This window comes from Muscardinus avellanarius, assembly GCF_963383645.1.
Source record: "Muscardinus avellanarius genome assembly, chromosome: X".
NCBI classification, from domain to species: Eukaryota; Metazoa; Chordata; class Mammalia; order Rodentia; family Gliridae; genus Muscardinus; species Muscardinus avellanarius.
This window is the reverse complement of record NC_137792.1, coordinates 49,409,543-49,436,496: the sequence shown is the minus strand read 5'-3', so window position 1 is coordinate 49,436,496 and position 26,954 is coordinate 49,409,543. Positions and strand designations below refer to the sequence as shown.

The 26,954-nt window shown below is 36.8% G+C and overlaps 1 protein-coding gene across 1 annotated transcript in view; it reads left to right on the top strand.

Moving 5' to 3' along the window:
- The window catches only part of LOC308278889 (vascular endothelial growth factor receptor kdr-like), a gene marked incomplete at both ends in the record, with an annotated part of 257,546 nt that overhangs the window by 45,650 nt on the left and 184,942 nt on the right, over window positions 1–26,954 (top strand). Inside the window, 2 exons of the mRNA XM_080718883.1 lie at window positions 523–619; window positions 10,184–10,404. Of these exons, the coding sequence (XP_080575009.1) occupies window positions 523–619; window positions 10,184–10,404 (318 nt within the window). The remainder of the gene's footprint in view (window positions 1–522; window positions 620–10,183; window positions 10,405–26,954) is intronic.

Here is a 26,954-nt window from a genome sequence, read left to right as displayed (position 1 = left end):
ATTGCAGCTTTATTTACAAAGCCCAAATGTAGAAATAATCTGAATGTCCATCAACAGATGAATAGCTAAAGAAAATGTGATATATCCAAACAATGGAATACTACTTGAAAATAAAAAGAGACTAACTAGTAATAGATATTGTGACATGCATGAATTTCAAAATCAATATTCTGAGTAGATAAAACCAGGCACAAAATAGTATATATTCTATAATTAAATTGATTTGAATTTGTAGAAAACTCAAAATAGTGAAAGAAAACATCTAGGGACAGGAACCAATGGATTATAGATTTATTTTGCATACTGATCTTTATCAGTATATGAAAAGCTTTCTTGTTCCTATTTAACAGCTATATTGTCCACCATATATATGTACTATAATTTGATAGACCCCCCTGTGGGCAGAAAATTTAGCAAATGGCTTAAAATATATATCCGTTAGAACATGGGGAATGATATTTTGTTATAATTGAAGACAACTTTTAAAATATTCTAATGTCAAGATATTTTATTTTGGTTTAGGTCTTGCTAATGAAGAGAGGCTGATGAAACCCAAACTGAGCATTTTTGGAGAGGAAGTATTGATCCAGGCTGGTGGAATGTTTGACATTACTTGCAGGTAATAATGTCTAGGCCCTTCATCTTTCCCTGATTGAAATACTCATGGTAGGAATTTTTAAAAATTGAGGTTTTGTTCATACTATAAATTTTGATTTTTTTTCACTCATGGAGAATAGGTTTTAGAAATCCCAGTTCCTTGTTAAGGGTTTCCACAAAGAGTACTTTTGGGGGTAGAACAGGCTAGTTATTTAGTTGATTCCAGGTGTCTTTCTTTTTGGCTCCCTTCTTTTTCTCATCATTTTCTTTTGCATATTTTGGGAGGCTAGTTTGACTCTCAGAGTATTGAATATACTCAATGTATATATTAATTTTCATAAAAATCTTACTCTTGTTTGTTTTTAATAATTCCAGCAGCATGGGTGTTGGGTGTCAATATGCCAATTTTTGGTCATAGTCATTACATCTAATGGCACTCAGTTTTGAATGGTGTATATTCCCTTGATATAGATACCATAACCTTTCTTGTGGTGCATGCATGCATGCATGTAGTCCAAAGAACTTTATGATTTAAAAATATCTAAATAACATGTAATAGGTATCTCTTTTCTTTCACAATCTTTCTCTGGGTGAATTAGTAGAAGATAGCAGTTCCAGCAGAAAGGAAAAGTTAAGTTTGAAATAATTAACTAGAATTTTATATAATAAGAACAGTATGTGTGTGTGTATAGGATATTAGGCAAGTTATAGTTGGTGCTATGAGAATCATTCCCAGAAATTGAATAGGAGTTAAAATTATATAAAATGTGAATATAATAAGAAAGACTGTAAAGTAAGGAGAGAACAGGAACAGGATAAGGGTTATAATCTTTTTTTTTTTTTTTTGGTGGTACTGGGGTTCCTGGAAACCTTTCTAACTCTAAGCTACACTCCCAGAACTATTTTATACTTTTTTAAAATTTGGAAACAGGGTCTCTTAAGCCGGAATAGCTGGCTTTGAACCTGCACGATCCTCTTGTCTCCACCTCCCAAGCGCGGGGATTACAAGCGTGTGCCACCACGCCTGGCTAAGGTCATAATCTTGAAAATGCCCTACATTTAAAGTCATAGTTGGCAGGAAAGGGAGCTGGAAAAGTGCGGAGGATGGATAAGAGGGAGAAACAAGAGAGAACTAAGGGAAAGGAAATTTTCAAGAAGTAGTAAAATTCTATGGAAGATATAGGATTCAACAAATGTGTATTGGATTGAACTGAAAAAGATCTATAACTTCTTTAAGGTAACCTATGGTTCAATGTATCAGTAAAGTTTAGGTTGAAATATATGAACTATAAACCCCAAGTTAGCAGTGTTTTTCAGACAGACATAAAGTTTAATTATTTCATGGGAAAAGTCCAAAAGATGAGTATTTGTGGCTGGTATGCCACTTTGATGAAACTGTTAGAATTTCAGATTTTTCTATATTATAACTCCATCTTAGCCAGGCGTGGTGGCGCATGCTTATAATCCTAGCATTTGGGAGGCTGAGACAGGAGGATCGCAGTTCGTGGACAGCATCAGCTACTTAATAAGGCCCTCTGCAACTTAGTGAGATCTTGTTTCAAAATAAAGAATAAAAAAATAGGGCAGGGGGTGTAGCTCAGAGCTCGAATGCCCCTGGATTTCATCCCCAGACCCACCCAAAACACACACATACACACACACACACACACACACACACACACACAAAACAAAACCCCTCCATCTTCTTTAACTAAAGATTTCTCACTTATGGTCCAAAAAGGCTACTTGAACTGTAGTCATCACATCTGTATTCCAGCTAGTTAAAAAAATGGCAGAGAAAGAAATGCCTTCTCCTTTTATTTATTTATTTATTTATTTTTATTTTTGGTGGTACTTGGGGTGGAACCCAGGGGCTTTTCTACCTCTGGGCTACACTCCCAGATCTATTTTTTTAATTTTATTTGGAAATAGGGTCTCACTAAGTTGCTGAGAGCCTCACTAAGTACCTGAGGCTGGCTTCGAACCTGTGCGATCCTCCTGTCTCAGCCTCCCAAGCGCGGGGATTACAAACGTGTGCCACCACACGCGACTTGCCTTCTCCTTTTAAAAATATTTCCCAAAAGAGCCAGGCATGGTGGGGCACACTTGTAGTTCTGGTACTTGGGAGGCTGAGACAGGAGGATTGCTGGTTCATGGACAGCCTCAGTGAGGCCTTTGGAAACTTAGTGAGACCTTTTTTCAAAATAAAGAATAATAGCGCTAGGGGTGTAACTCAGAGGTATAATTATCCTGGGTTTAATCCCCAGTACTGAAAAAAAAAGATAATTTTCAAAAGTTTACACTCTACTTATGCTTATAGCCTCTTGGCAAGAACTTAGTTACATGGCCACACTTTGCTCAAAGAAAGGTTTGGAAATATAATTTTTCCTAGGATGCCATAAGCCCAACTAAAAAAGTAAATATATTATTACCATGAAAGAAGAGAATAGCCACCTGGATTTCTAAAAATGTAGCTGAATCTTGACCAAGGGATTTGAGGTAGACTTGAGGGTCACTAAGGGTATCTTTTTACTACCTGTGGACCTGTCTTTAAGTGTAAAGTGTGATTAAGGAGGCTGATTCAGTGTATTTTAGTCTGCGTGCTATAAAGACCCACTTTACCCCAGTGACCTTGAATAGCATTTGGCCTATTAATCAGCAATTGGAGGAGCTTCCACTAATTGTTTGCATGTGTTTGCCCTACTATATTTCAACATATCATAATTATTTCCAGGGCCTCTTCTCCAGGCCTCATAAACAACACACTCATTGACCATTAATTTTAAATCCTTTTCCTCAGGTGATGCATATGAAACAGGTTTGGCTCTGACTAGGTGACTAGTCTTTAGTTCAGAGGAGACTTGCGTCAGTTCTAGGATTCTAGAGAAAATTCATTTAGGAGACAAGTTAATAGGGCCTGGAGTGAGTAGGGGAATAAAGGAAGGAGGTATGGCTTCTGAAGACACATACAGTTTTTCAGAAGGTTGGGAACAGAGGGAACTTCTTCAAATCCCATTAACCCATTTCCTGTATGCCCTGAGAATGCTCATTCATGATGCTTGTAGCTATAGCATTTATACTGTAATAACTGGTGATGCAATCCATTTACACTGTAATAACTGGCAGATTACAGTCCTAAATGATTTTCATAAGTCAATAAATGGAAAGACACTGACAATGACCAACTGAAAGCTTTTTTGTGGGGGGGGGATGGGTATTGCGGATTAAACTTGGGGGAATTCTATCTCTGACTTTTATCCCCAGCCTTTTTTATTTTTTGGTTTTTGAAACAGGGTCTCAGTAGGTTGCTGAGGGCCTCACTAAGTTGCTGAGGCTGTCCTCAAACCTGAGATCCTCTGGTTTTAGTTTCTCAAGTACTGGGATTACAGGCATACACCACCACACTCAATTGAACATCTTTTTCTTGCAGTAATGTTACTACTGCAAGGTATTGTGCAGGAACCTGAACTGGAGATGTTTGGTAAGGCCTCTTTTGGAGACATCTAATCTCAAGAAAATTACAACTGGTGACAGATTTTTACTTTAGTTTTGGTGCCTGTGTTTTTGTCAACAATTCTTCTGTATCATCTGGTCAACCAATGGCTCAGATTTCATTGCAGAAGATCAAACCTGTATTTAACTTTCTTCTAAATAAATTTTCAATTGTGTTACTCCAAAGAGAAACATTGCAGTCAATGAATTGCAGATGTGCATCAGTCTCAAAGAACATGTTTATGTAAAATTAAATGAATATATCAGTGGGCTGTGCTTTTCTAAACTGTAAACGGGTTAAAATGGGGGAATCTGAGACCTCAAGAAGTGAATGATATTGCCCAATTCCACACAACTGCACAGTAGCAAGTCTGCTATGTTACTTACAGTTGCAATTACAATAAAATTAAGTTTTGAATGCCTCTTACCTATTGCATTTAAGTAATCACAGAAGGCTTTATTTCTACTGGATATATATATATATTTTTTTTTCTCCTCATTTATTTGTTGTATAGAAAATATTTTGTTGATGTGGGAAAATTTTAATCCCTGCCCTTAGTGTAAAAAAGGAAATAATTAATTAGAAGAATAATTTGTCATGTGTCTGGTATAGTAGAAGAGTACTCTGGCTGGGTGTGAATTGCCACCTATGCACAGCTAAGGTATTCTGTCTGCTTTCTGAGGGCTCACCTTAACAGCTGAATGAGACAGTCACTCTCTAAAGGGATATTGAGCAGAGAAAGAATTTTCATCTGTAATTTTCAGGACCTGGAACTGCAAAGCCTAATAAATGCGATGGACTATAGTCTTATACTAAAGCTGTTTATTCTCCAGTGTTTCAAGGTTTTTACCCCAACAGAACCCAGGAAGTTATTAGAGGTTACAGACTACATGACAGCAGTAGGCACAGCACAATGGATTACATTGTCAGACAAAGCCAAGTCAAGGTCTTTTGCAAAAAAGTCTATCTGGTTACAAGAAATGTACATATTTCTAGGGCTGGTTGATTAAAATATTCTGATTTGGCAGGAAGCACGAGAACACAGCCAAGGTCACATCTTAGTCCAAAGCATACTGCGTGAAAGACTTTTGTCCTTGGAGTTTTCCCACAATACTCAATGTGTTCCTTCATAAAATGTTTCCATTAGCCTGTGTCCTGACATCATACTTGGAATGAGGAATTTTTAGGACAATTAATCACTTCAACAAAGGCTTAGAAATTGTATTATCTTTCAAGGGAGTTTCAAATGACTGATAAATGTATCCCCACATCAGCTCCATGATGCAGGTGGAAACAATGTTCATAATCATTATGTATTCATTTGACATCTATTTATTTAGTACTTTGAACTAGGTGCAGAGGATATGATAGAAACAAAAGATATAAAGATCCCTGCTATCATGAACCTGAAATCCAGTGGGAGAGACCGATAATAAACTTTATACATAAGAAAATTATATAGTATATTAAGTGAAGTAGCAAGGTAAGGTTATTGGGAATGATGAGGTGTTTTGTCAAAATGTGTTGTCAAGGTATATGTGTTATTTGAGCAGAGATTTAAAGGAAGTAAAGGAAGGAGCCATGAAGCTCTCAAGAAAGTGCTCTGGACAAAAGGGGTAGAAAGAATGCAAAGACTGTGATAGGAATGAACTAAATATGCTCTAGCACCAAGAAGGATGGTGTGGCTATAACAAAATAAGCAATGGGGAGAAAAATAGATTAGGTTGGATAGTTAGCAGGGTCTTATAATTAATGAGAATTTTGAATGTGCTTTGGCTATCATGGAAAAACATTAAAAAATTTAAGCAGGGAAATGATTTGAATTGATACATCCTTTAAGGCTCACTATGACTTCTTTGGGGGACATATATCACAAGGTCCAAGAACAAGGAGGTTACTACAGTGATCCAGGTGAGAAATGAAGGGGTCTTTTACCAGGATGCCAACAGTGGATGGGATAAGAAGAAGAAAGGTTTTATATACATTTTGAAGGTAGAGAACACAGCATTTTATTATAAATTGGAAGTAGAATGAGAGAAAATAATAAAATTCACAGATAATTGTCATGACTGATAATGCTGATAACCAAAATGGCTTATATTTTGGATGTACTTACTCTGTGCCAGGCATTGTTCTAAGCATTTTACACAAACTGACTCATTAAATTGTCACAAGAACTCTGTGAGGTAAGTTCTATAGGCCCTATTTTACTGATGATGACATGAAGGCCTTAAGAGACTTGCTCAAGGTTTCAGTACTAGAACCAAGCCTCCTAACTCCCAATCCAGTGGATTTTCTTTTATGCCAAGGTACCTGAAACTGTTCATACTTTCTGAGACTTAGCAAGTCTCTAGAGCAAGCTGAACTCACAATATTTTGCCTGGCTCCAGGTGGAGCTGACCATGTTTCTTTGTGTTAGGGTATGTCAATCTGTTCAATTATTAAAAGTAATGTTTCATTTTATAAGTTTCCCAAACTCTCTAACTGTAAGCTGCAGATATTTGAAGGTCTGATAGGCAAGTTAATAATTTTGTGGAAGGTACCTTTGGGGAAATTAATCATTCTATGCTAAAGCCCAAGATTCTAGACTGTGATTATTCCTAGGAAGTTACCAGAAATGGGAGACCTAGTCATTCCAAGCACTCATCTGTTCAAGGTCAGGTATGAGAATCAGATGTCAGTATAAATAGCACATAATTGTTCTTACTAGAATATTATTAGAAGTATTCACTCAGGATCAACTGAATATATAGGAAGAAGACTGACCAAACCTATGATATAGGAATTGAGAAGGGTTTTATTTATTTTATTTTTTTGTGGTACTGGGTGGTGGAACCAGGGGCTTTTCTACCTCCGGACTATACTCCCAGACCTTAAAATTTCTATATTTTATTTGGAAACAGGGTGTCACTAAGTTGCTGAGAGCCTCACTAAGTAGCTAAGGCTGGCTTCGAACCTGTATGATCCTTCTGTCTCAGCCTCCCAAGCTCTGGGATTACAAGCGTGCACCACCACACCCGGCTCAAGAAGGGTTTTAAATCAGAGGCTTGCCATCTGAATTCACCAGACAACTTCTTCCTCTCCATCCCCTGGCTTATATATCTGAGACATTTCCTTGTCAAGAAAGCAAAGACTGTTCTCTAAATAACTTCATACCCTGACCACCCCTCTATACCTTCTTCAACAATTAGTCATGTTCCCCATTTTCTTTTTTTTTTCTTTTTTGGTGGTACTGGGGTTCCTGGAAGCCCTTCTACCTCCGGGCTACACTCACAGACCTATTTTATATATTTTTTAAATTTGGAAACAGGGTCTCTTAAGCCAGCGCGGCTGGCTTCGAACCTGCGTGATCCTCCTGTCACCACCTCCCAAGCGCGGGGATTGCAAGGCGTGCGCCACCACGCCCGGCGTTATGTTCCCCATTTTCAATAAATCTTCTAATCGAATGCATATCCAATTTATGCTTCATTATTTTGGAAAGGCAGATTATTTTAATAGGAAATAGAACTTAATATATGGATAACAAAGTTATTCCTTATATTGAGCCAAAATTTTCAGAGATTTCATTGGTGATATACTGGGGTACCTTTCAGGAAAAGAGTGGTGTGAGTTTCCCCACTATTAGCAGTATTAAAACTGAAGTGATTCTGAGATAGGAGTTCAAGCATCAAGTAAATGCCTGAATTGGTTAATTTTGGGTACAGCAAAATTACAGCCAATGCAGCCAATTTTTGTTGGCCCTAGAAGCTGAGAATGGTTTTATAAAAGATGTAGAATTTGTGGCAGAGACTTATAAAGTATAAAATGCTTATGTGATCCTTTAAGAAAACCTTTTGCCTACCCCTGAACAAAGATGCTCTGTTCCAGTCTACTTCTCTATGTCTGAAGAGAGGGAAAAACCATGCGGGAAAATTCAGGGTGAGGCTTTCACAGGCCAGGTCTGGTTATAATGAGGCATTACCAAGAGCAGTTACAGGTGTTGCACAGGCAGGTGTGAAATACAGAAGACCAGTATCTTTTGTTGGCTCTAAAGGGCAATTTGAGACTCCATTAAGGTGAGGTGATAAGAAATCAGGAAATGGGAACTTTGGGAATGGGTTTCCATGGAATTCAAAGATCAACAAACAACAAACAAATGTTTTATGTGGCAGCTGGGACTAGTTCAGGGAGTATATTAATTTTTTAGGATTTCCATAACAAAATAACACAGATTAGGTGGCTTTAATTCCAGAAATTTATTATTTTTTTTACAGTTCTGGAGGCTAGAAGTCCTAGATAAGCTGTTGGCAGGATTAGTTTCTCCTGAGGTTTCTCTCATTGGCTTGCAGATATCCACTTTTCTCCTATGTCTTTATGTGATCTTTTCTACACAGAAAAGATCATATAAAGTGCACACAGTCCTGATTTTTCTGTCTAAATATCTTCTTATAAGGAAACCAGTCATATCTGATCAGGTCCCACACCAGTAGCTTCAGTTTTAGTTAATCACCTTTAAAAGTTAATCACCTTTAGTTAATCACCTTCAAATACAGTCACATTCTGATGCACTGGGGCTTTAATATATGAATTTGGGAGTACACAATTCAGATTCTGATAAGAGGACTGGCATGTTTTCCCTTAAGCTGTCTGTCTCTGAAGGTACTCAGTATATTTGAAAACTGCAGAATATGGCAAGGCATAACATATAGACTCCAGAATAGAGCAGAGTCTACAGGTAAATAAAGATAGCCAACGGAAGAAGGAGGAGTCAGAGTGAGGAACTGTGATTTAAATTCATTCCCCTCCCACTTACAGAGGAAGCCTTAGCATGCAGGAGCCTGAGGGACAGGGTTGGTAATGTTGCTCCTTACCCAACCCCCCTTATGTCTTGCATTCCCCTTGCATTTAAGAACTCTCATTTATTTTAGCAGTCTTAATTACAATCATGGTAACATATCATCTTTAAAAATGCTGGAAACATGTTGCTTTTGGAGATTGTGCTCAAGTCGAAAAGTTACCTCTCATATCCCCTATTTTTGTCCAATTTAGTGAAATTATAGGCATGGCAAATGGTGGCCATGTAAACGTATAAATAGTGGAAGTGCTATCAAATGGGGAGTGGTGACTGTCTTTGACATGGGAATTGGAATCAAATTTGGCTCTAGTTTGCCCCTCTCCCACTGCCTACTGCATATGCCAATTGCTTGTATTGATGAAACATTCTCACATATGGTTTCTCAGGTGAAGATTCACAATACCAATGGGAGAGAAGCATTACAGTCACAGTTTCATAGATGAAAAACATGAGACTTAGAAGGCCTAAGTAATTAGCCAAGACTACATAATTGAGCAGTCAAATGCTGATGCTCAGTATCCAGGTTCTTTTGTTCTACACTTTTTCAATTTTCACAACAGACTGTTCTTGCTGTGAAAATTGAGAAAGAGCTCGTAGCCTTGGTGGTACATGAAGATACATTTCATTTGTTTTGTCTGCATATGGAAGAAACACAATGGCTCTAAACTTAACTTAGTTCCTCCTAGTGCTTCCCCATAAAATACAGATGTCTTTTCAGATTCAGCTCATTTCTGAGAAAAGATTTTAAATGTAGTGACACAATAAATTTAGAAAAAATGATACCGACTGGGATGTATGATACACATTGTTGAATATTGGCTCTGCAGGCCACTTCTTGGGCAAGGGTCTTTGCCTTCCTGAGCTTTGGTGTTATTTGCCAAGTGGAAACAGTCAAGTCAGAAAGGTCCTAAGAAATCACTTAATTCATTATATCCATACCAGACCCTTAGGAGTTGATTTCCCCAAATTCCAAAGCCTGCCTGTTTGTAAGAGAACTGGTCTGGAATGAAGACTGGAGAGAAGAGCTTCAGTGGAGGGGAGAGACAAAGACCAAACTCATGTCCTTAGATACTATGTAGTTTTCAGATGCTCATTGAACCCATAGCTGAGTATTCTGATCTCTATTGCCAACTCTTTCATGGGCACCAAGCTATCTGTTACTGCTCTCACTTTAGAACCCAGGTTAGAGGCCTGGAGTATGGCTACTTCTGCACTGTTCCCGCAAGGCCTGATCTAGCATTCTTTTGTTGTTTTCTCAGAGGATTGGCTTCTATGACCTGGACCTGGGGCACTGGGCCTGCAGGGAATCGGACACGTATCTTGGAACACCGCTGCTCTGATGACCCTCTTTTCACTTGCAACCAGCTCACCATCTTCCACACAGAAGCTGGTGATACTGGCTACTTCACATGCAGCTATAAGGATGTTCCTGACACTAAGGATCCTAATGGCAAGGCCAGTGTGTATGTTTATGTCAAAGGTGAGTGGTTGCCTTCTACCTCTGAGCTGAAGGATTTTTCATCTTTTGGATTTCTAGATACATACCTCCCTAGGTAATCTTGAGATATGTTGGAGTGTTTTCTATGAGGAGGGGATGAAAAAGGAGGAAGACAATAAACAAAATCATGCTTTATGCTTTTTGACTTCTTTTCCACTACCTCATGATTTACAAAGGTGATCTTGATTTCTGACCCCTGGAAATAAATATATTATGAATTGTCCCAGTTATTCCAAATAATACTGTTAATAATAATAAGGAAATACATATGTAATTCTTACCATGAGCAAGTGCTTTATAAGTATTAACTCACTTCCCATAACAATTCTAATAAATAGGTATTAATTTTACCCATTTTATAGATGAGGAAATGGAGGCATCCAGAGTTTAAGTAATTTGCCTAAAATCACACAGCTGGAAGTGGCAGGGCCAGGATTTAAATATAGGCAATCTGGCTCCAGAGTTTGTACTCCTGTTAACTACTATTCTGAGATTTCTGCAGTATTTATGTTATGTTAGTCACTGTTTAAAGTCCTTCACGTATTTCAGCCTCATTCAAATAAATCTTATAGTTTCAGTACTATTAGGGTACTTATTCCACAAAAGGCAAAACTGGGACATAGAATATATGAGTATGTAAACAGAAAAACATTGCATAGAATATAAAAATAGTTAAATTCATAGATTCAGAGTAATGAAAGTTGCCACAGGCAAAGATATTGGTTAAGTGCTACAACCTTTTAGTTATGCAAAGTGAGTTCTTGGAATCTCATTTACAACATGTTGATTATAGTTAAAAACAATGTAACATAAACATATGTAGTTGAAATTTACAAAGAGGGTAGATCATAGGTATCCTCACCATAAAAACAAAGACAGAAGGAAAGAAGAAAGAAAGAAAAGAAAGAAGGGAGGAAGGGAAGGAAAAAGGTTTAATTATGTAAGGTAATAGATATATTAATGGGCTTGAAGGTATTGATCATTATAGTTTATATATGCATCAAATTTTACATGTCAGTTAATATAAAGAGGATTGTAGATGCTCCATATATTAACTAATACAACATAAAATGCACATATTAAAGAGATATGATGTAATTTTTTAATACATGTATATTACTTAGTGTTTAAATTAGGTTAGAATATTTTCTCTACCATTTATTTGCGGTGAAAAATTTCAAAATCCTTTCTTTTAGCTTGTATAAATGTGCAGTACATTACTGTTATCTGTAGTCACCTACTATGCGCAAAATAGCCCATTCCAAATTCTTGTTCTCATCTAACTGCAACTTGGTATACCCATTGCTCAATATTCTCCATACCCCCTCACTTCCCATGGCCGTTGAGAAATACTGTTCTGTTTTCAAATTCTTTTTTTTTAAATTTTTTATTGGTGCACTGTATTCATACATCATAGTGGGATACAAACTTTTGTAGACATACATGCACACATCGCCCAGTCAGCCCCCACCCGATCCCCACCCCATTCTCTCCCCATCTCTCCCTCCCATGCTTGGCTTAGTGGTTGACATCTAGTATTATAGCAATTTATCCAAAATTAAAAATGATAATCTCACATAACAGTTTCATTTGTCTGATACCAAGCTTTTGATGACTTAAAGATAACATTTCAATATTTCTTTTTACTTTCTTTCTTACCAGAGAATATTTTTTTTCTATTTTTTTAGGTGAAACTATCATATATTTATATATTTAATTTTTAAAAAAACCTCTATCCTAATATGGAATATGGACTCTAGATACCCAAAACGATCTTGAAAAAGAACAAAGCTAGAAGATATATATTTTCTGATTTCAAACCATATAAAAATACAATAATTGAAACAGTGTAGTACTATTCTAAAGGCAGATATATAAACCATTGGAGTTAAATAAAAGCCTAGAGCTAAATTCTTCCCTATATTGTCAAGTTATTTTTGACAAGGTTTCCACGAACATTTGGTGGTGGAAATAATAATCTTTTAACTAAATATTGTTGAAACATAATAATTACATGGAAAAGAATAAAGTTGGACCCTTACCTAATCCCATATACAAATATTAACTCAAAATAGATAAAAGACCTAAATATATATCTTAAGACTATAGGAGGACTTCCGGGAAGATGGCGACCGAGAAAAGCAGGGCTTAAGAGTCACGTTAACAACCAATCTCCATTACCACAAAAAGAGCGCCTTTCATAGCCAGAAAACAACATCACCAGAAAAACAAAAAAACCACCAGGCTCCAGAGAGAAAGCGGACTGAGAACAGAGCTCAGGGCCACAGAGGAGACACACGCGCCCAAGGACGCGGCAGCAGCGCCATACTGCCGGCGGCAGCAGCGAACTCAACGGACGGCTACAGCAAGCCCAGGTGAGCGGATGCGGAACAGCCAGGCGGGATCTTTCGGCGCAGACAGCATTTAAAGCTCCCAGTGGCTGAGCTCAGCACACGCTGCAGGGATTCAGAGTGGAAATCAAAACCAGAGAAGAAAAAATACGCCAGCCTCATGGCCGAGGGCGTGGCAGAGGCGCCATATTGCCACCGGCGGCGGCAGCAGCAGTGAATTCACCGAGTCCAGTACAGCTACATCTACGTACTCAAGAACAGTGAGTCAAATTGTGGGCCACAGAGGAGAAATCCCAGTATTGTGCCTCCTGGGACTTGACCCAGTGAGGGAGTGGTGGTGGCAGAGATATCACACCATAGGAGAACGTGCAACCTGGCACCCCCCATAGTTTAAAGCAGCCTCTATCGACTCCCTGGGTCAGAGATTCTGTGATACAACCAAGTAAAGGAGTAGTGGGGTCTGAGATAATACAGACTCGAGATCCAGAGCACCTTAAGTGAAGCCATAGTGACCCAAGGGAAGAACCCAGAGAAGGCACAAACCTCCGAAATCATGGGAAAGAGGAATAACACTGGAGTAATGAATGTGCACAACCCCACAACATCAGAACCTGATAAAACAGAAAATCAGAGATTTCTAGAAGATCAAATCAGGAAAATAACTGTAGAAATAATAGAGGTGCTTCGAAAAGAACTCAGAGAGAGCCAAAAAGAGATAAAGGATGCAATTAATGAAGTAAAGGCCTCAATTCAAAGCACAAACAACCAATTAGACCATATGGAGAACAGAATCTCGCTCTTAGAAGATGAGCAATCCAAAAATGAATGCATAGTTTCTAATCTAGAAAAAGATATCCAACAGCAGGAATCTGACATTGAAGAAATATGGGCCCATTTTAAGAGAGCTAACCTAAGAATAATTGGAATAGAGGAGGGAAAAGAAAGTGATACCAAAGGGATCAACAATCTCCTCAAGGAAGTAATAGCAGAAAATTTTCCAAACATAGAGCAAGAGGTTGATACACAGATCCAGGAAACTTATAGAACTCCCTTTAGACAGGATCCGAGAAGAGGATCCCCACGCCATATAATTGTCAAAATGACCAATGTGGAAGCCAAGCAGAGAATCTTAAAGGCAACAAAAACAAAGGGCCAAGTGACATTCAGAGGCAAACCAATTAGAATCACTCCAGACTTCCCAAACCAAGTCATGAGAGCCAGAAGGGCTTGGAGTAACATATTCCAAACTCTGAAAGAAAACAACTTCCAGCCAAAAATTTCCTATCCAGCAAAACTTTCTATCAAATTAGATGGAGAAATAAGAAGCTTCCATGACATACAGAAACTGAAGGAATTTATGTCTTCAAAACCAGCGCTAGAGAAAATACTCAAAGAGATTAACTACAAAGAAGAAATAGGTAACACTCACCAGAACCAGAGAAACAAGAGTTTCCATCCAACAGACAACTAAGATTGGTTATCTGTGGAGATTCATTATTTATGTTAGTCTTTTACCTATCTCTAAATTGTATTGTTAGCCTTTATTGTTGTTAATTTTTTGGATTTCTAGTTGGAATATTAATATACCTTCAGATATAGCATTTGGAAATATTTTATCCAATTCTATTAGTAACTTTTAACTCTGTTTACATTGTCTTTGGATATACAATATTTTCTTTTATTTTTTAGGGAGTTTGTATATTCTTCTGTTGCCTGTGCCATTGAAATCATATCCAAGAAATCACTGCCAATTTCAATGTTGTGAGGTTTTATGACCCAGATTTTCTCCTAAAAGTTTATAGTCTTAATATTTATATTTAGGTCTTTTATCTAGTTTGAGTTAATACTTGTATGTGGGATTAGGTAAGGGTCCAATTTTATTCTTTTCCATGTAATTATTATTTTTCAACAATATTTAGTTAAAAGATTATTATTTCCACCACCAAATCTTCATGGAAACCTTGTCAAAAATAACTTGACAATATAGGGAAGAAGTTAGCTCTAGGCTTGTATTTAACTCCAATGGTCTATATATCTGCCTTTAGAACAGTACTACACTGTTTCAATTATTGTAGCTTTATATGGTTTGAAATCAGAAAATATATATCTGCTAGCTTTGTTCTTTTTCAAGATCGTTTTGGGTATCTAGAGTCCATATTCCATATTAGGATAGATTTTTTTCTGAAAAATAAATATATAAATATATGATAGTTTCACCTAAAAAAACAGAAAAAAATATGCTCTGGTAAGAAAGAAAGCAAAAAGAAATATTGAAATGTTATCTTTAAATCATCAAACGCTTGGTATCAGACAAATGAAACTGTTATGTGAGATTATCATTTTTAATTTTGGATAAATTGCTATAATACTAGATGTCAACCACTAAGCCAAGCATGGGAAGGAGGGATGGGGAGAGAATGGGGTGGGGATCGGGTGGGGGCTGACTGGGCGATGTGTGCATGTATGTCTACAAAAGTATGTATCCCACTATGATGTATGAATACAGTGCACCAATAAAATAAAATTAAAAAAAAAAGAAAAAAAAAGACTATAAACTTTTAGAAGAAAATCTGGGTCATAAAACCTCACAACACTGAAATTGGCAGTGATTTCTTGGATATGATTTCAATGGCACAGGCAACAGAAGAATATACAAACTCCCTAAAAAAAATATTGTATATCCAAAGACAATGTAAACAGAGTTAACAGTTACTAATAGAATGGGATAAAATATTTCCAAATGCTATATCTGAAGGTATATTAATATTCCAACTAGAAATCCTAAAAATTAAGAACAATAAAGGCAAACAATACCATTTAGAGATAGGTAAAAGACTAACATAAGTAATGAATCTCCACAGATAACCAATCTTAGTTGACTGTTGGATGGAAACTCTTGTTTCTCTGGTTCTGGTGTGTGTTACCTATTTCTTCTTTGTAATTAATCTCTTTGAGTATTTTCTCTAGTGCTGGTTTTGAAGACAAAACTTCCTTCAGTTTCTGTTTGTCATGGAAGCTTCTTATTTCCCCATCTAATTTGATAGAAAGTTTTGCTGGGTAGGAAATTTTTGGCTGGAAGTTGTTTTCTTTCAGAGTTTGGAATATGTTACTCCAAGCCCTTCTGGCTCTCATGACTTGGTTTGGGAAGTCTGGAGTGATTCTAATTGGTTTGCCTCTGAATGTCACTTGGCCCTTTGTTTTTGTTGCCTTTAAGATTCTCTGCTTGGCTTCCACATTGGTCATTTTGACAATTATGTGGTGTGGGGATCCTCTTCTCCGATCCTCTCTAAAGGGAGTTCTATAAGTTTCCTGGACCTGTGTATTGACCTCTTGCTCTATGTTTGGAAAATTTTCTGCTATTACTTCCTTGAAGAGATTGTTGATCCCTTTGGTTTCACTTTCTTTTCCCTCCTCTATTCCAATTATTCTTAGGTTAGCTCTCTTAAGATGGGCCCATATTTCTTCAATGTCAGATTCCTGCTGTTGGATATCTTTTTCTAGATTAGAAACTATGCATTCATTTTTGGATTGCTCATCTTCTAAGAGCGAGATTCTGTTCTCCATGTGGTCTAATTGGTTGTTTGTGCTTTGAATTGAGGCCTTTACTTCATTAATTGCATCCTTTATCTCTTTTTGGCTCTCTCTGAGTTCTTTTCGAAGCACCTCTATTATTTCTATAGTTATTTTCCTGATTTGATCTTCTAGAAATCTCTGATTTTCTGTTTTATCGGGTTCTGATGTTGTGGGGTTGTGGGCATTCATTGCCCCAGTGTTATTCCTCTTTCCCATGATTTTGGAGGTTTGTGCCTTCTCTGGGTTCTTCCCTTGGGTCACTATGACTTCACTTAAGGTGCTCTGGATCTCGAGTCTGTAGTATCTGACCCCACTACTCCTTTACTGGGTTGTATCACAGAGTCTCCAACCCAGGGAGTCGATAGAGGCTGCTTTAGACTGTGGGGGGTGCCAGGTTGCACGTTCTCCTATGGTGTGATATCTCTGCCACCCCCACTCCCTCACTGGGTCAAGTCCCAGGGGGTACAGTACTGGGATTTCTCCTCTGTGGCCCGCAATTTGACTCACTGTTTTTGAGTATGCAGATGTAGCTGTACTGGACTCGGTGAATTCACTGCTGCTGCTGCTGGTGGCAATATGGCGCCACTGCCACGCCCTCGGCCGTGAGGCTGGCGTATTTTTTCTTCTCTGATTTTGAGTTCCACTTTGAGTTCCTGCAGCGTGTGCTGAGCTCAGCCACTGGGAGCTCTAAATGCTCTCTGCGCCGAAAGATCCCGCCTGGCTGTTCCGCAGCGGCTCACCTTGACTTGCTGTAGCTGTCCGGTGAGTTTGCCGCTACCGCCGGCAGTATGGCGCTGCTGCCGCGTCCTCGGGCGCGTGTATCTCCTCTGTAGCTCTGAGCTCTGTTCTCAGTCCGCTTTCTCTCTGGAGCCTGCTGGTTTTTTTGTTTTTCTGGTGATGGTGTTTTCTGGCTATGAAAGGCGCTGGTTTTGTGGTAATGGAGATTGGTTGTTAGCGGGGCTCTTAAGCCCCGCTTTTCTCGGTCGCCATCTTCCCGGAAGTCTCTCTCTCTTTTTTTTTTTTTTAAGGTAAAACTATCGTACATTTTTTTTCAGAAAAAATATATTCTGGCCAGGCGTGGTGGCGCACACTTGTAATCCCCGCGCTTGGGAGGCAGAGACAGGAGGATCGCGCAGGTTCGAAGCCAGCCACGCGCGCTGGCTTAGGAGACCCTGTTTCCAAATAAAAATGTAAAAATAGGTCTGGGAGTGTAGCCCGCAGGTAGAAGGGCTTCCAGGAACCCCAGTACCACCAAATATATATATATATATATATATATATATATATATATATATATATATATATTCTAACATGAAATATGAACTCTAAATACCCAAAATAATCTTGAAAAAGAACAAAGCTAGAAGATGTACATTTTCTGATTTCAAACCTTATAGAGCTACAATAAATGAAAAGTGTAGTACTCTTGTAAAGGATGATATATAAACCAGTAGAGTAAAATAAAAAGCCTAGAAATAATTTCTTCCATATACAGTCAAGCTATTTTTGACAAAGTTTCCAAGAACATTTGGTGAAGGAAATAATAATTTTTTCACTAAATATTGTTGAAAAATAATAATTACATGAAGAAGAATAAAATTGGACCCTTGCCTAACACCATATACAAATATTAACTCAAAATAGATAAAAGACCTAAATGTAAATCTTAAGCCTATAAACTTTTAGAAGAAAACCTGTGTCATAAAACTTCACAACAATGAAATTGGCAGTGATTTCTTGGATATGATTTCAGTGGCACAGGCAACAAAAGAATAAACAAAGTTCCTTAAAAAATAGAAAAATATTGTACATCCAAAGACAATGTAAACAGAGTTAAAAGTTACTGATAGAATGGGATAAAATATTTCCAGATGCTATATCTGAAGGTATATTAATATTCCAAATAGAGATCCTAAAAATGAGCAACAATAAAAGCAAACAATACAATTTAGAGATAGGTAAAAGACTAAAATAAATAATGAATCTCCAAAGATAACCAATCTTAATTGTCTGTTGGATGGAAAATCTTGTTTCTCTGGTTCTGGTGTGTGTTACCTATTTCTTCTTTGTCGTGAATCTCTTTGAGTATTTGCTCTAGCGCTGGTTTTGAAGACATAAATTCCTTCAGTTTCTGTTTGTCATGGAAGCTTCTTATTTCCCCATCTAATTTGATAGAAAGTTTTGCTGGGTAGGAAATTTTTGGCTGGAAGTTGTTTTCTTTCAGAGTTTGGAATATGTTACTCCAAGCCCTTCTGGCTCTCATGACTTGGTTTGGGAAGTCTGGAGTGATTCTAATTGGTTTGCCTCTGACTATCACTTGGCCTTTTGTTTTTGTTGCCTTTAAGATTCTCTCCTTGGCTTCCACATTGGTCATTTTGACAATTATGTGGTGTGGGGATCCTCTTCTCTGATCCTGTCTAAAGGGAGTTCTATAAGTTTCCTGGATCTGTGTATCGATCTCTTGCTCTATGTTTGGAAAATTTTCTGCTATTATTTCTTTGAAGAGATTATTGATCCCTTTGGTTTCACTTTCTTTTCCCTCCTCTATTCCGATTATTTTTAGGTTAGCTCTCTTAAAATGGGCCCATATTTCTTCAATGTCAGATTCCTGCTGTCTGATTTTTTTTCTAAGTTAGAACTTATGCGTTCATTTTTGGAGTGCTCATCTACTAGAAGTGAGATTCTATTTTCCATGTGGTCTAATCAGTTGTTTATACTTTGAATTGAGGCCTTTACCTCAATGATTGCTTCCTTAATTTATTTCAGACTCTTTCTAAATTCTTTTCAAAAATCCTGTATTATTTCTATAATTATTTTCCTGATTTGATCTTCTGGAGATCTCTGAATTTCTGTGTTATCAGGTTCTGATAATATGGGGTTGGGATAATAAGTTTTCTTTCTCTTTTTCTTAGTCTAACTGAGGCGTTGCCTATTGTGTTTATCTTATTTTTCAAAAACAAGCTCTGTATTTTATTATTTGGCATTGGTTTAAGTCTCTAATTTCATTTTTATCTCTGTCTTTCTTAATTCTTTCTTTTTCATTTTTTTTAGTTCCATTAGATACAGTAATAGGTTGTTTATTTGAGATCTTTCTTCTTTTATGACATAGGTACTAATTGCTATAAACTTCCTTCTTAGTACAGCTTTTGATGTATCCCATATGTTTTGTTATGCCATGTCTTCATTTTTGTTGTTTCAATTATTTTTTTTGTAGTATTGAAGACGGAACCCAGGGGTATTCTACCTCTGAGCAACACCCCGGCTCTATTTTTTATTCTTTATTTTGAAACAGGGTCTCATTCAATTGCAAAGGGCCTTACTAAGTAGCTGAGGCCATCCATGAACCGTGATCCTCCTGTCTCAGCCTCTCAAGTGCTGGGATTACAAGTGTGCACCACCATGCCCTGCTATTTAGATAATTTTTATAATTCATTTTTGATTTATTTGTAGTTTCATTAGTTGCTCAAAATAAGTTGTTTAATTTCCATGTTTGTATTATTCCAAAGTTTTTATTACTGTAGAGCAAAAATATACTCAATATGATTTTAATTTTGTTAAATTTGTTAAGAGTTGTGTTTTTTGTCTATCCTGTGGTTTATCTTACAGAATATTACTTATGAGGGTGGAAAAATGTGTATTTGGCACCTGCTGAATAGAATGTTGTAATGCTGTCAAGACCATTTGTCCAGGGTGCAATTTAAATCTTCCATAACTTTATTGATTTTCAGTGTGGATTTTCTATTCTTTGCTGAAAGTGAGGTGTGAAAGTCACTATTATTATATTGGAATCTGTCTCTCCTTTTTTGTCTTTTAACATTTGCTTTACATGTTTGTTATTGCCTCTTGCTGAATTAACTTCTTTATCATTATATAATGACCTCCCATGCTACTTTTGATTGATTTTGATTTAAAATCTATTTTACATGATAGAAATATGGTTATTTCTGCATCATTTTGGATTCCATTTGCAAGGAATTTAATTGTCCACCACTCTATTTTCAGTCTTTGTACATCTTAAGAGGTAAGATGAGTTTCATTTTACCAGTATATAGATGGGTTTTGTTTTGTTTAATCCATCTTGTTGCTCTGTGTCTTTCAGTTAGAGAAATTAATCAATTTATATTTAAGGTAAATGTTTTTTTGTGTGGTGCTAGGGATGGAACTCAGGGGCATTCTATCTCCAAGCTACACCCCAGCCCAATTTCTTCTTCTTTATTTTGAAACAGGGTCTTGCTAAGTTGCAGAGAGCCTCACTAAGTAGCTGAGGCTGTCTGCGAACCCGTGATCCTGCTGTCTCAGCCTCCCAAGTACTGGGATTACAAGCGTGTGCCACCATGCCTTGCTAAGGTAAATGTTTCTATATACTTTTATTGATGCATTTAATTATACATCATATTGAGGCTCAAAGTGATACAAACATACATGTGCACAGTAGTTGGTATGTTTCCCTCCATTGCCCACCTCACTTCCCCTCTTTTTTATATATTAGTGACATTGGTGGTGATAACCCCATGTATAAATAAAAATTCTTTGTTTCACTCTCCCCACGTCTTTCCTCAAACCCCTTAAATTATTATACTGATGTTCCCTCTTAATTATAACAAAAATCATTTTTGTTTCCTATTTTCTGTCTAGCTTCCACACAGAAAAGGTAATTACTGATAGGTAAGGCCTTACTACTACTATTATGTGACTTTTTTCGTGCTCTTGCTGTATTTTGTTTCTTTCTTTTTTCATCTTTGACAGTCTTCTTTTGTGATTAGGAACTTTCTGTAGCATTCCTTTTTTAATTCCTTGCTTATTATTTTCCATTTGTCTAGTCTAGATTTTTTTTCTTAGTGATCACTCTGAGGCTTTTACAAAACATCTTTTGATTATAACAAGATATTTTGAAATGATGACAACAAAGTACTTACAAAGATTAAAAAATTGACAGAAGAAAGTATATTCAGAAAAACTCTTACTAAATGAGTTCTCCACCTTCTTGTGCTTTTTATTTTACTCAGTAATGTCTCTTTCTTTCATATGAAGAACTTCTTTTAGCATTTCTTGTAGGATAAATCTAGTGGATATATATTCTCTCAGCTTTTGTTTGTTTGGGATGTCTTTATATCTTCATTTCTAAAGGACAGGTAGGCTTGGTTTAATATTTTTGTCAGTGGTTTCTTTCCTTCAATCTCTTCCCACTTCCCCTTTTCTTATAGGATTTCTGCTGAGAAGTCTGATATCAAGCAAATTGCAAAAGTCCATGTGTTATTTGTTTCTTTTCTCTGGCAGTCATATGAATCTGTTCTTTATCCTTTATCTTGAGAGCTTTGTTTTAGTATGTCTTGGGGCAGATGTATTTATATTAAACATAACATTGTATTTGTCCTTCTTGTACCTGGATATGTGTGTTCTTCTCTAGGTTTAGGGAATTTTCTGTTATTTCCTTGAATAAGCTCCTTTCATTTTGCATCAATCTTTTTCTTTTTTCTTCTGCAACAGTGTATTTTCAAATAACTCATCTTTAAGCTCATTAATTCTTCTGTTTTCTCTACATTGCTGTTTATGCCTTCTGCCACATCTTAATTTTGGTAAGTAATTTTTTCTCATTAATTTTTGTTTGTTTTTAATTGTTTCTAACACTTTGTCTCATTCTCCTGTTAGTGTATGGAAATGTTTCTTTGTGTTTTATTCAAACTCATTGAGTTTCCTCAAGAAATGTTTGAAATTCTCTGAGAGTTTTTTCATGCTGATTACTATCTGGCCAGATTCTAACAGATTGTTTTGACTATTAGGGGAACTCATGACTTCCTGAAAGTTCTCAATGCTTGTTGTTGTATGACATAATTTGGTCACTGAATTGAAGGATTATTTATTCCAGTTTTCCTAATCTGATTTCCTTTGAGCCAATCTTTCCAGAAATTCTAAGTAGGCTACTAACTTTTTTGAGCCTATAGTCACTCCACTATTCAGCACTGAATGATGCCCAGGTCCTGGTGTAGAGGTATTATTCAGTTGTCTGTTACTGTGACAGTGTACTTGAGATAATTTAAAAGATGGATAATTCATTTTTGTTCATTATTTAAGAGGTTATATTCCATGTTCACTTGGCCTAGTATCCTTGGGCCTATGGGAAGGCCAAATATTACAGGGAGCATGTGGCTAAGCAAAGCTTCTTATAGGAGTTGATAGACAAAAGAGAAGAGCTAGAGGGAGAGGGAAAGGGAAAGTGAGAGACTGGGCTCTCAATAAGTCCTTCAAGGGCATTCACCTTAGTTATTTCCTTTAGTTTCCTTTAGTTATTTAGTTTCCTTTAGTTATTTCCTTAAGTTTCTATCACCTCTCAATAGTTCCATCAACTTGGGACAAAAGTCCCAAAACCCAAGATCTGGGGACAGTCCTTGGATTCCCAAGGTTTATATTCATCTCATAAGGCAAAACACATTGTCAGTCTCCAAGAATTACTATAGAATTCCTACAGAACACTGTGCCAGCATTGTTCAAAAGTTGAAGTTGAAAGTTTTCTCTGAGACTTAAGGCAAACTTTTAGTTGTGAGCCTTGTAAATATCAGAAAGAAATTACATACTTCTAAGACACCAAATTTCAAGATGAATATTCCCATTTCAAAATGGAAAAGTAGGGACATAGAAAGGAGAGATGAGGCCAAAAGATGATTGAAATCTGGCAGGACGGTTATCAAATTTTATATCACTATAACCACGACCCATGGTGCAAGATTGTGGGACATGAGCTCAGAAAGGCTTGAGAAGTCCCACCTCCAAAGCCTTGCTGGCTCTAGTCCACATGGCCTCTTTTTGGGCTGTTTCTGCTTGCTGCTTTCATCTCACTTTGGCAGGCATTTCACATTCCTGGAATATAACTTTCTGGGATCTCCATTATAGGTTTGTTTCATTATCATAATTTCATGCATCAATCAGTGACTGCTTATAGGAACTCCTCAAGCCATCATACATTTTCTGGCCTCCCACATTTTCCTTTGCCATCTCAGTGGAAGCCTCCAAGGCCCTGTAACTTTTGAATCCTGTATGTCTTAAAATCTTAAAAACCAGCACTACACATAAGGTATGCCTACAGTCAAAGAAGTAGCCATGGTTCCACTGGACCACAGATATAGTTACCTCTAAGTGCTTGGACTGCTGAACCTGGGGAAACAATTTCCTAGAGGGCCTCTGGTGAGGAGAGTGCCCTGGGGCTCCCTTATGAAAGCAAATTGTTTCAATTGAAGTTTATAATTTTATACCCCTGAGCCTGGAATGGGTGGGATTTTTGCTTCTCCTTAGTTCTCCTAATCTCTTTACCACATCTTCCTTGGTACTAAATTTATATTTAACACTTTTCTAGGAAAGCTACAAGTGTTCCAAATTTTCCTCTTCTGCTTCTTGCTCCTGATTCTCACCATAAACCTGGTTAAATCTGCTACAAATATGCATGCCACTGACAGAATGCTGTGATGACTTGACTTTACTCCATGAAATAAAGTATTTCATCACTGTAATATTTTTAAAAAAGTTTTACAAATCACTAACATATTAATTATATAGATTATTGTGTTCCACTATGGCATATGCATACATTATACCTTTATTATATTTCCCTTTCTTCTATCCTTATTATCATTATTATCTTTCTTCCTTCTTATTGCCTTCCCCTGTACTCTTTTTCTATTCCTAATTACCCCTTTTCTGTTTTCAGGGTTTTTAAAAAAATTGTTTGTTTGCTTTCACATATAAGTGAAAACATCCTATATTTCAATACTTGTCTTTCAGTGTCTGCTTTATTCAATTATCATAATGTCCTATGGTTCCATCCATTTTAATGCAAAATACATAATTTCATTCTTATCACTGAAAAATAATCCACTGTGTACATGTATGAGACATTATCCATTCATCTTTTGACAGGCATCTAGGCTGTTTCTTATTTTATTTATTGTGAATAGTACTACAATAAACACGGGTAGGCAGCTGTCTTCTTTGTATCCTGACTCCATTTTGTATGCCGGAGTGGTGTAGATATAATACTGAAATATTGGTTATTGTTCCAATTGGCATGTCAAATAATTGCAAATAAAGCTTTGAAAAAGAAGAAAAAGATTTATTGATTATTTTAGAAAATGGGAAAAATAATGAACTTGCCTTTGAAACTTGTTTTCCCTGCATCTCAAATGGCATTTATAAAGCTTACAACTACAAGGATTATGTTCCAGGCATGCTTATCAGAAAACACAATTCATATTCAAATGGTGTTCTCAAGATAAGTTCCTCAGACCCACTGGCACCATTTTTTTCTTTCTTGTGGTAAGGGAAAAATGCATTAATTGTTGAAATAGGGAGGGGGAAAAGAGAAAAAATGTCAGTTTTGAAATAAAAATAAGACAGCTGAGCTGTCTGGCTCAGCTGCAAGTTCATACTCAAAGGTTGAAATGAACCTCCTTTACAGCTGGTATCATATGATAGTTCTATTTTTAAAGAAGCCTCCATCTGTTTTTCACAGTGGCTATGTTAATTTATATTTCCACCAATAGGTTATATGGAGTTAATTTTACTACATTCTCACCAGCCTTCATTATTTTGTTATTAATGTTTTTTGATAATAGTAATTTTGACTGGGATGAGATGGACTCTCAATATAGTTTTGATTTGCATAGCCATTTGTATATATTTTGGAGAAATATTACTTCAGATCACTTGCCCTTTTTATTAGACTGGATTGTTCTTTTGTTGTGAGGCTTTTAATGTTATTTTTATATACGAATATTAATCCTCTGTTAGATAAATAGGTAGCAAAAATGATCTCCCATTATGTTGGCTGTCTTAACACTCTTAAGTGTTTCCTCTGCTATGCAGAAGATCTAATTTGATGTAGTCCTACTTTTCAGTTCTTACTTAATATTCCTGATATACTGGAGTCCTGTTTGGAAATTTTTGCCTGTGCCAATATCTTGGAGTATTTTCCCACGTTTTCTTTTAGTAGCTTTTTTTTGTGTGTGCTACTGCAGATGGAACCTAGGGGCATTCTGCCTCCGAGTTACACCCCCAGCCCTGTTTTTATTTTATTCTTTGTTTTGAAACAAAGTCTCACTGAGTTACAAAGGGCTTCACTAACTGGGCTGACACTGTCCATGAACCACAATCCTGTCTCAGCTTCCCAAAATTCTAGGATTGCAAGTGTGCACCACCATGTCCAGGTTCTTTTAGTAATTTTAAAGTTTTAAGTCTTACATCATGTTTATTATTCATTTTGTGTTCAGGGTCTCTTTCTGTACAATTTTATTATTTGTTATTGATATTTAGGTTTTTGTTCGATTTTATTAGGTAACATGTGTTAAAAAATTGCCCATTTCATTTAGATTTTCAAATCTATTGGCAGTTTTTCAAGATATTCCCTAATGAGCCGGGCGTGGTGGCACACGCTAGTAATTCCTGCACTTGGGAGGTGAGACAGAAGGATCGTGCATGTTCGAAGCCAGTCGCGCTGGCTTAAGAGACCCTGTTTCAAAAATATAAAAAAATAGGTCTGGGAGTGTAGCCCGGAAGTAGAAGGGCTTCCAGGAACCCCAGTACCACCAAAAAAAAGAGAGAAATAAAATTCCCTAATGGCCCTTTGAATTTCAGTAGTATTTGTTGTAAGGTCTTATTTGTTTTTACCTATACTTTATTTGTCTCATATATCTTTCTTTTGAGTCATTTAATTAAAGGCTTTTCATATTTGCTTATCTTATCAAATAACCTATTCTTTGTTTCATTTACCCTTTGTGATGCTTTTTAAGTGTCTTTCATTTATTTCTGCTCTTTTTTTAAAGTAAAATGAATGACCATTTTATTGAGAGATTAGCAAAATCAAAGTTAATGACTTGAATGCTTTCATGTTTCCGAAGTTGTGAACATTCATGTAGAAACTAGTTTGAAGTTTACTACCATTTTATTATGACTATAATAAAATGATATCCAAGGTGTACTAAGTATAAGGCCCCATGCTAAGCTCTTTACCTCCATCATTTAATTCTCAAATTAAATCTTTGAGGTGGAGCCTCTTATTGTAGTAGGGAAATCTGTGGGGCCCCAAAAAGGGTTGAAGCACTCAAGAGATTCAACAGCAGCTGTTTTTCCAATCTATCAATGTATACCAGCTGCATATCAGCTCTGGAAACATTCTTAATAACTTTTATTCTTATTTTATAATCACTGTAACTACATTTATGGTATTCCATTTTTGTGGGAGATCATACAAAAGGTAATACTTTATTACTACAGACAAAAAATGTGACTTTGAAATAATGATTTTTTTTTTTGGTGGTACTGGGGATGGAAACCAGGGGACTTCTACCTCCGGGCTATACTCCCAGACCTATTTTATATTTTATTTGGAAACAGGGCCTCTTAAGGCAGTTGAGGCTGGCTTCGAACCTGAATGATAATCCTGTCTCAACCTCCCAAGTGCAGGGATTACAAGCGTGCGCCACCATGCCCGGCTTGAAATAATGATTTTTACCAGTTGAGGCCTCTGTTTTCTCATCTGTAAAAAAAATTAAATAAAAGAATTGGATTAGAGACTTCCGGGAAGATGGCGACCGAGAAAAGCGGGGCTTAAGAGCCCCGCTA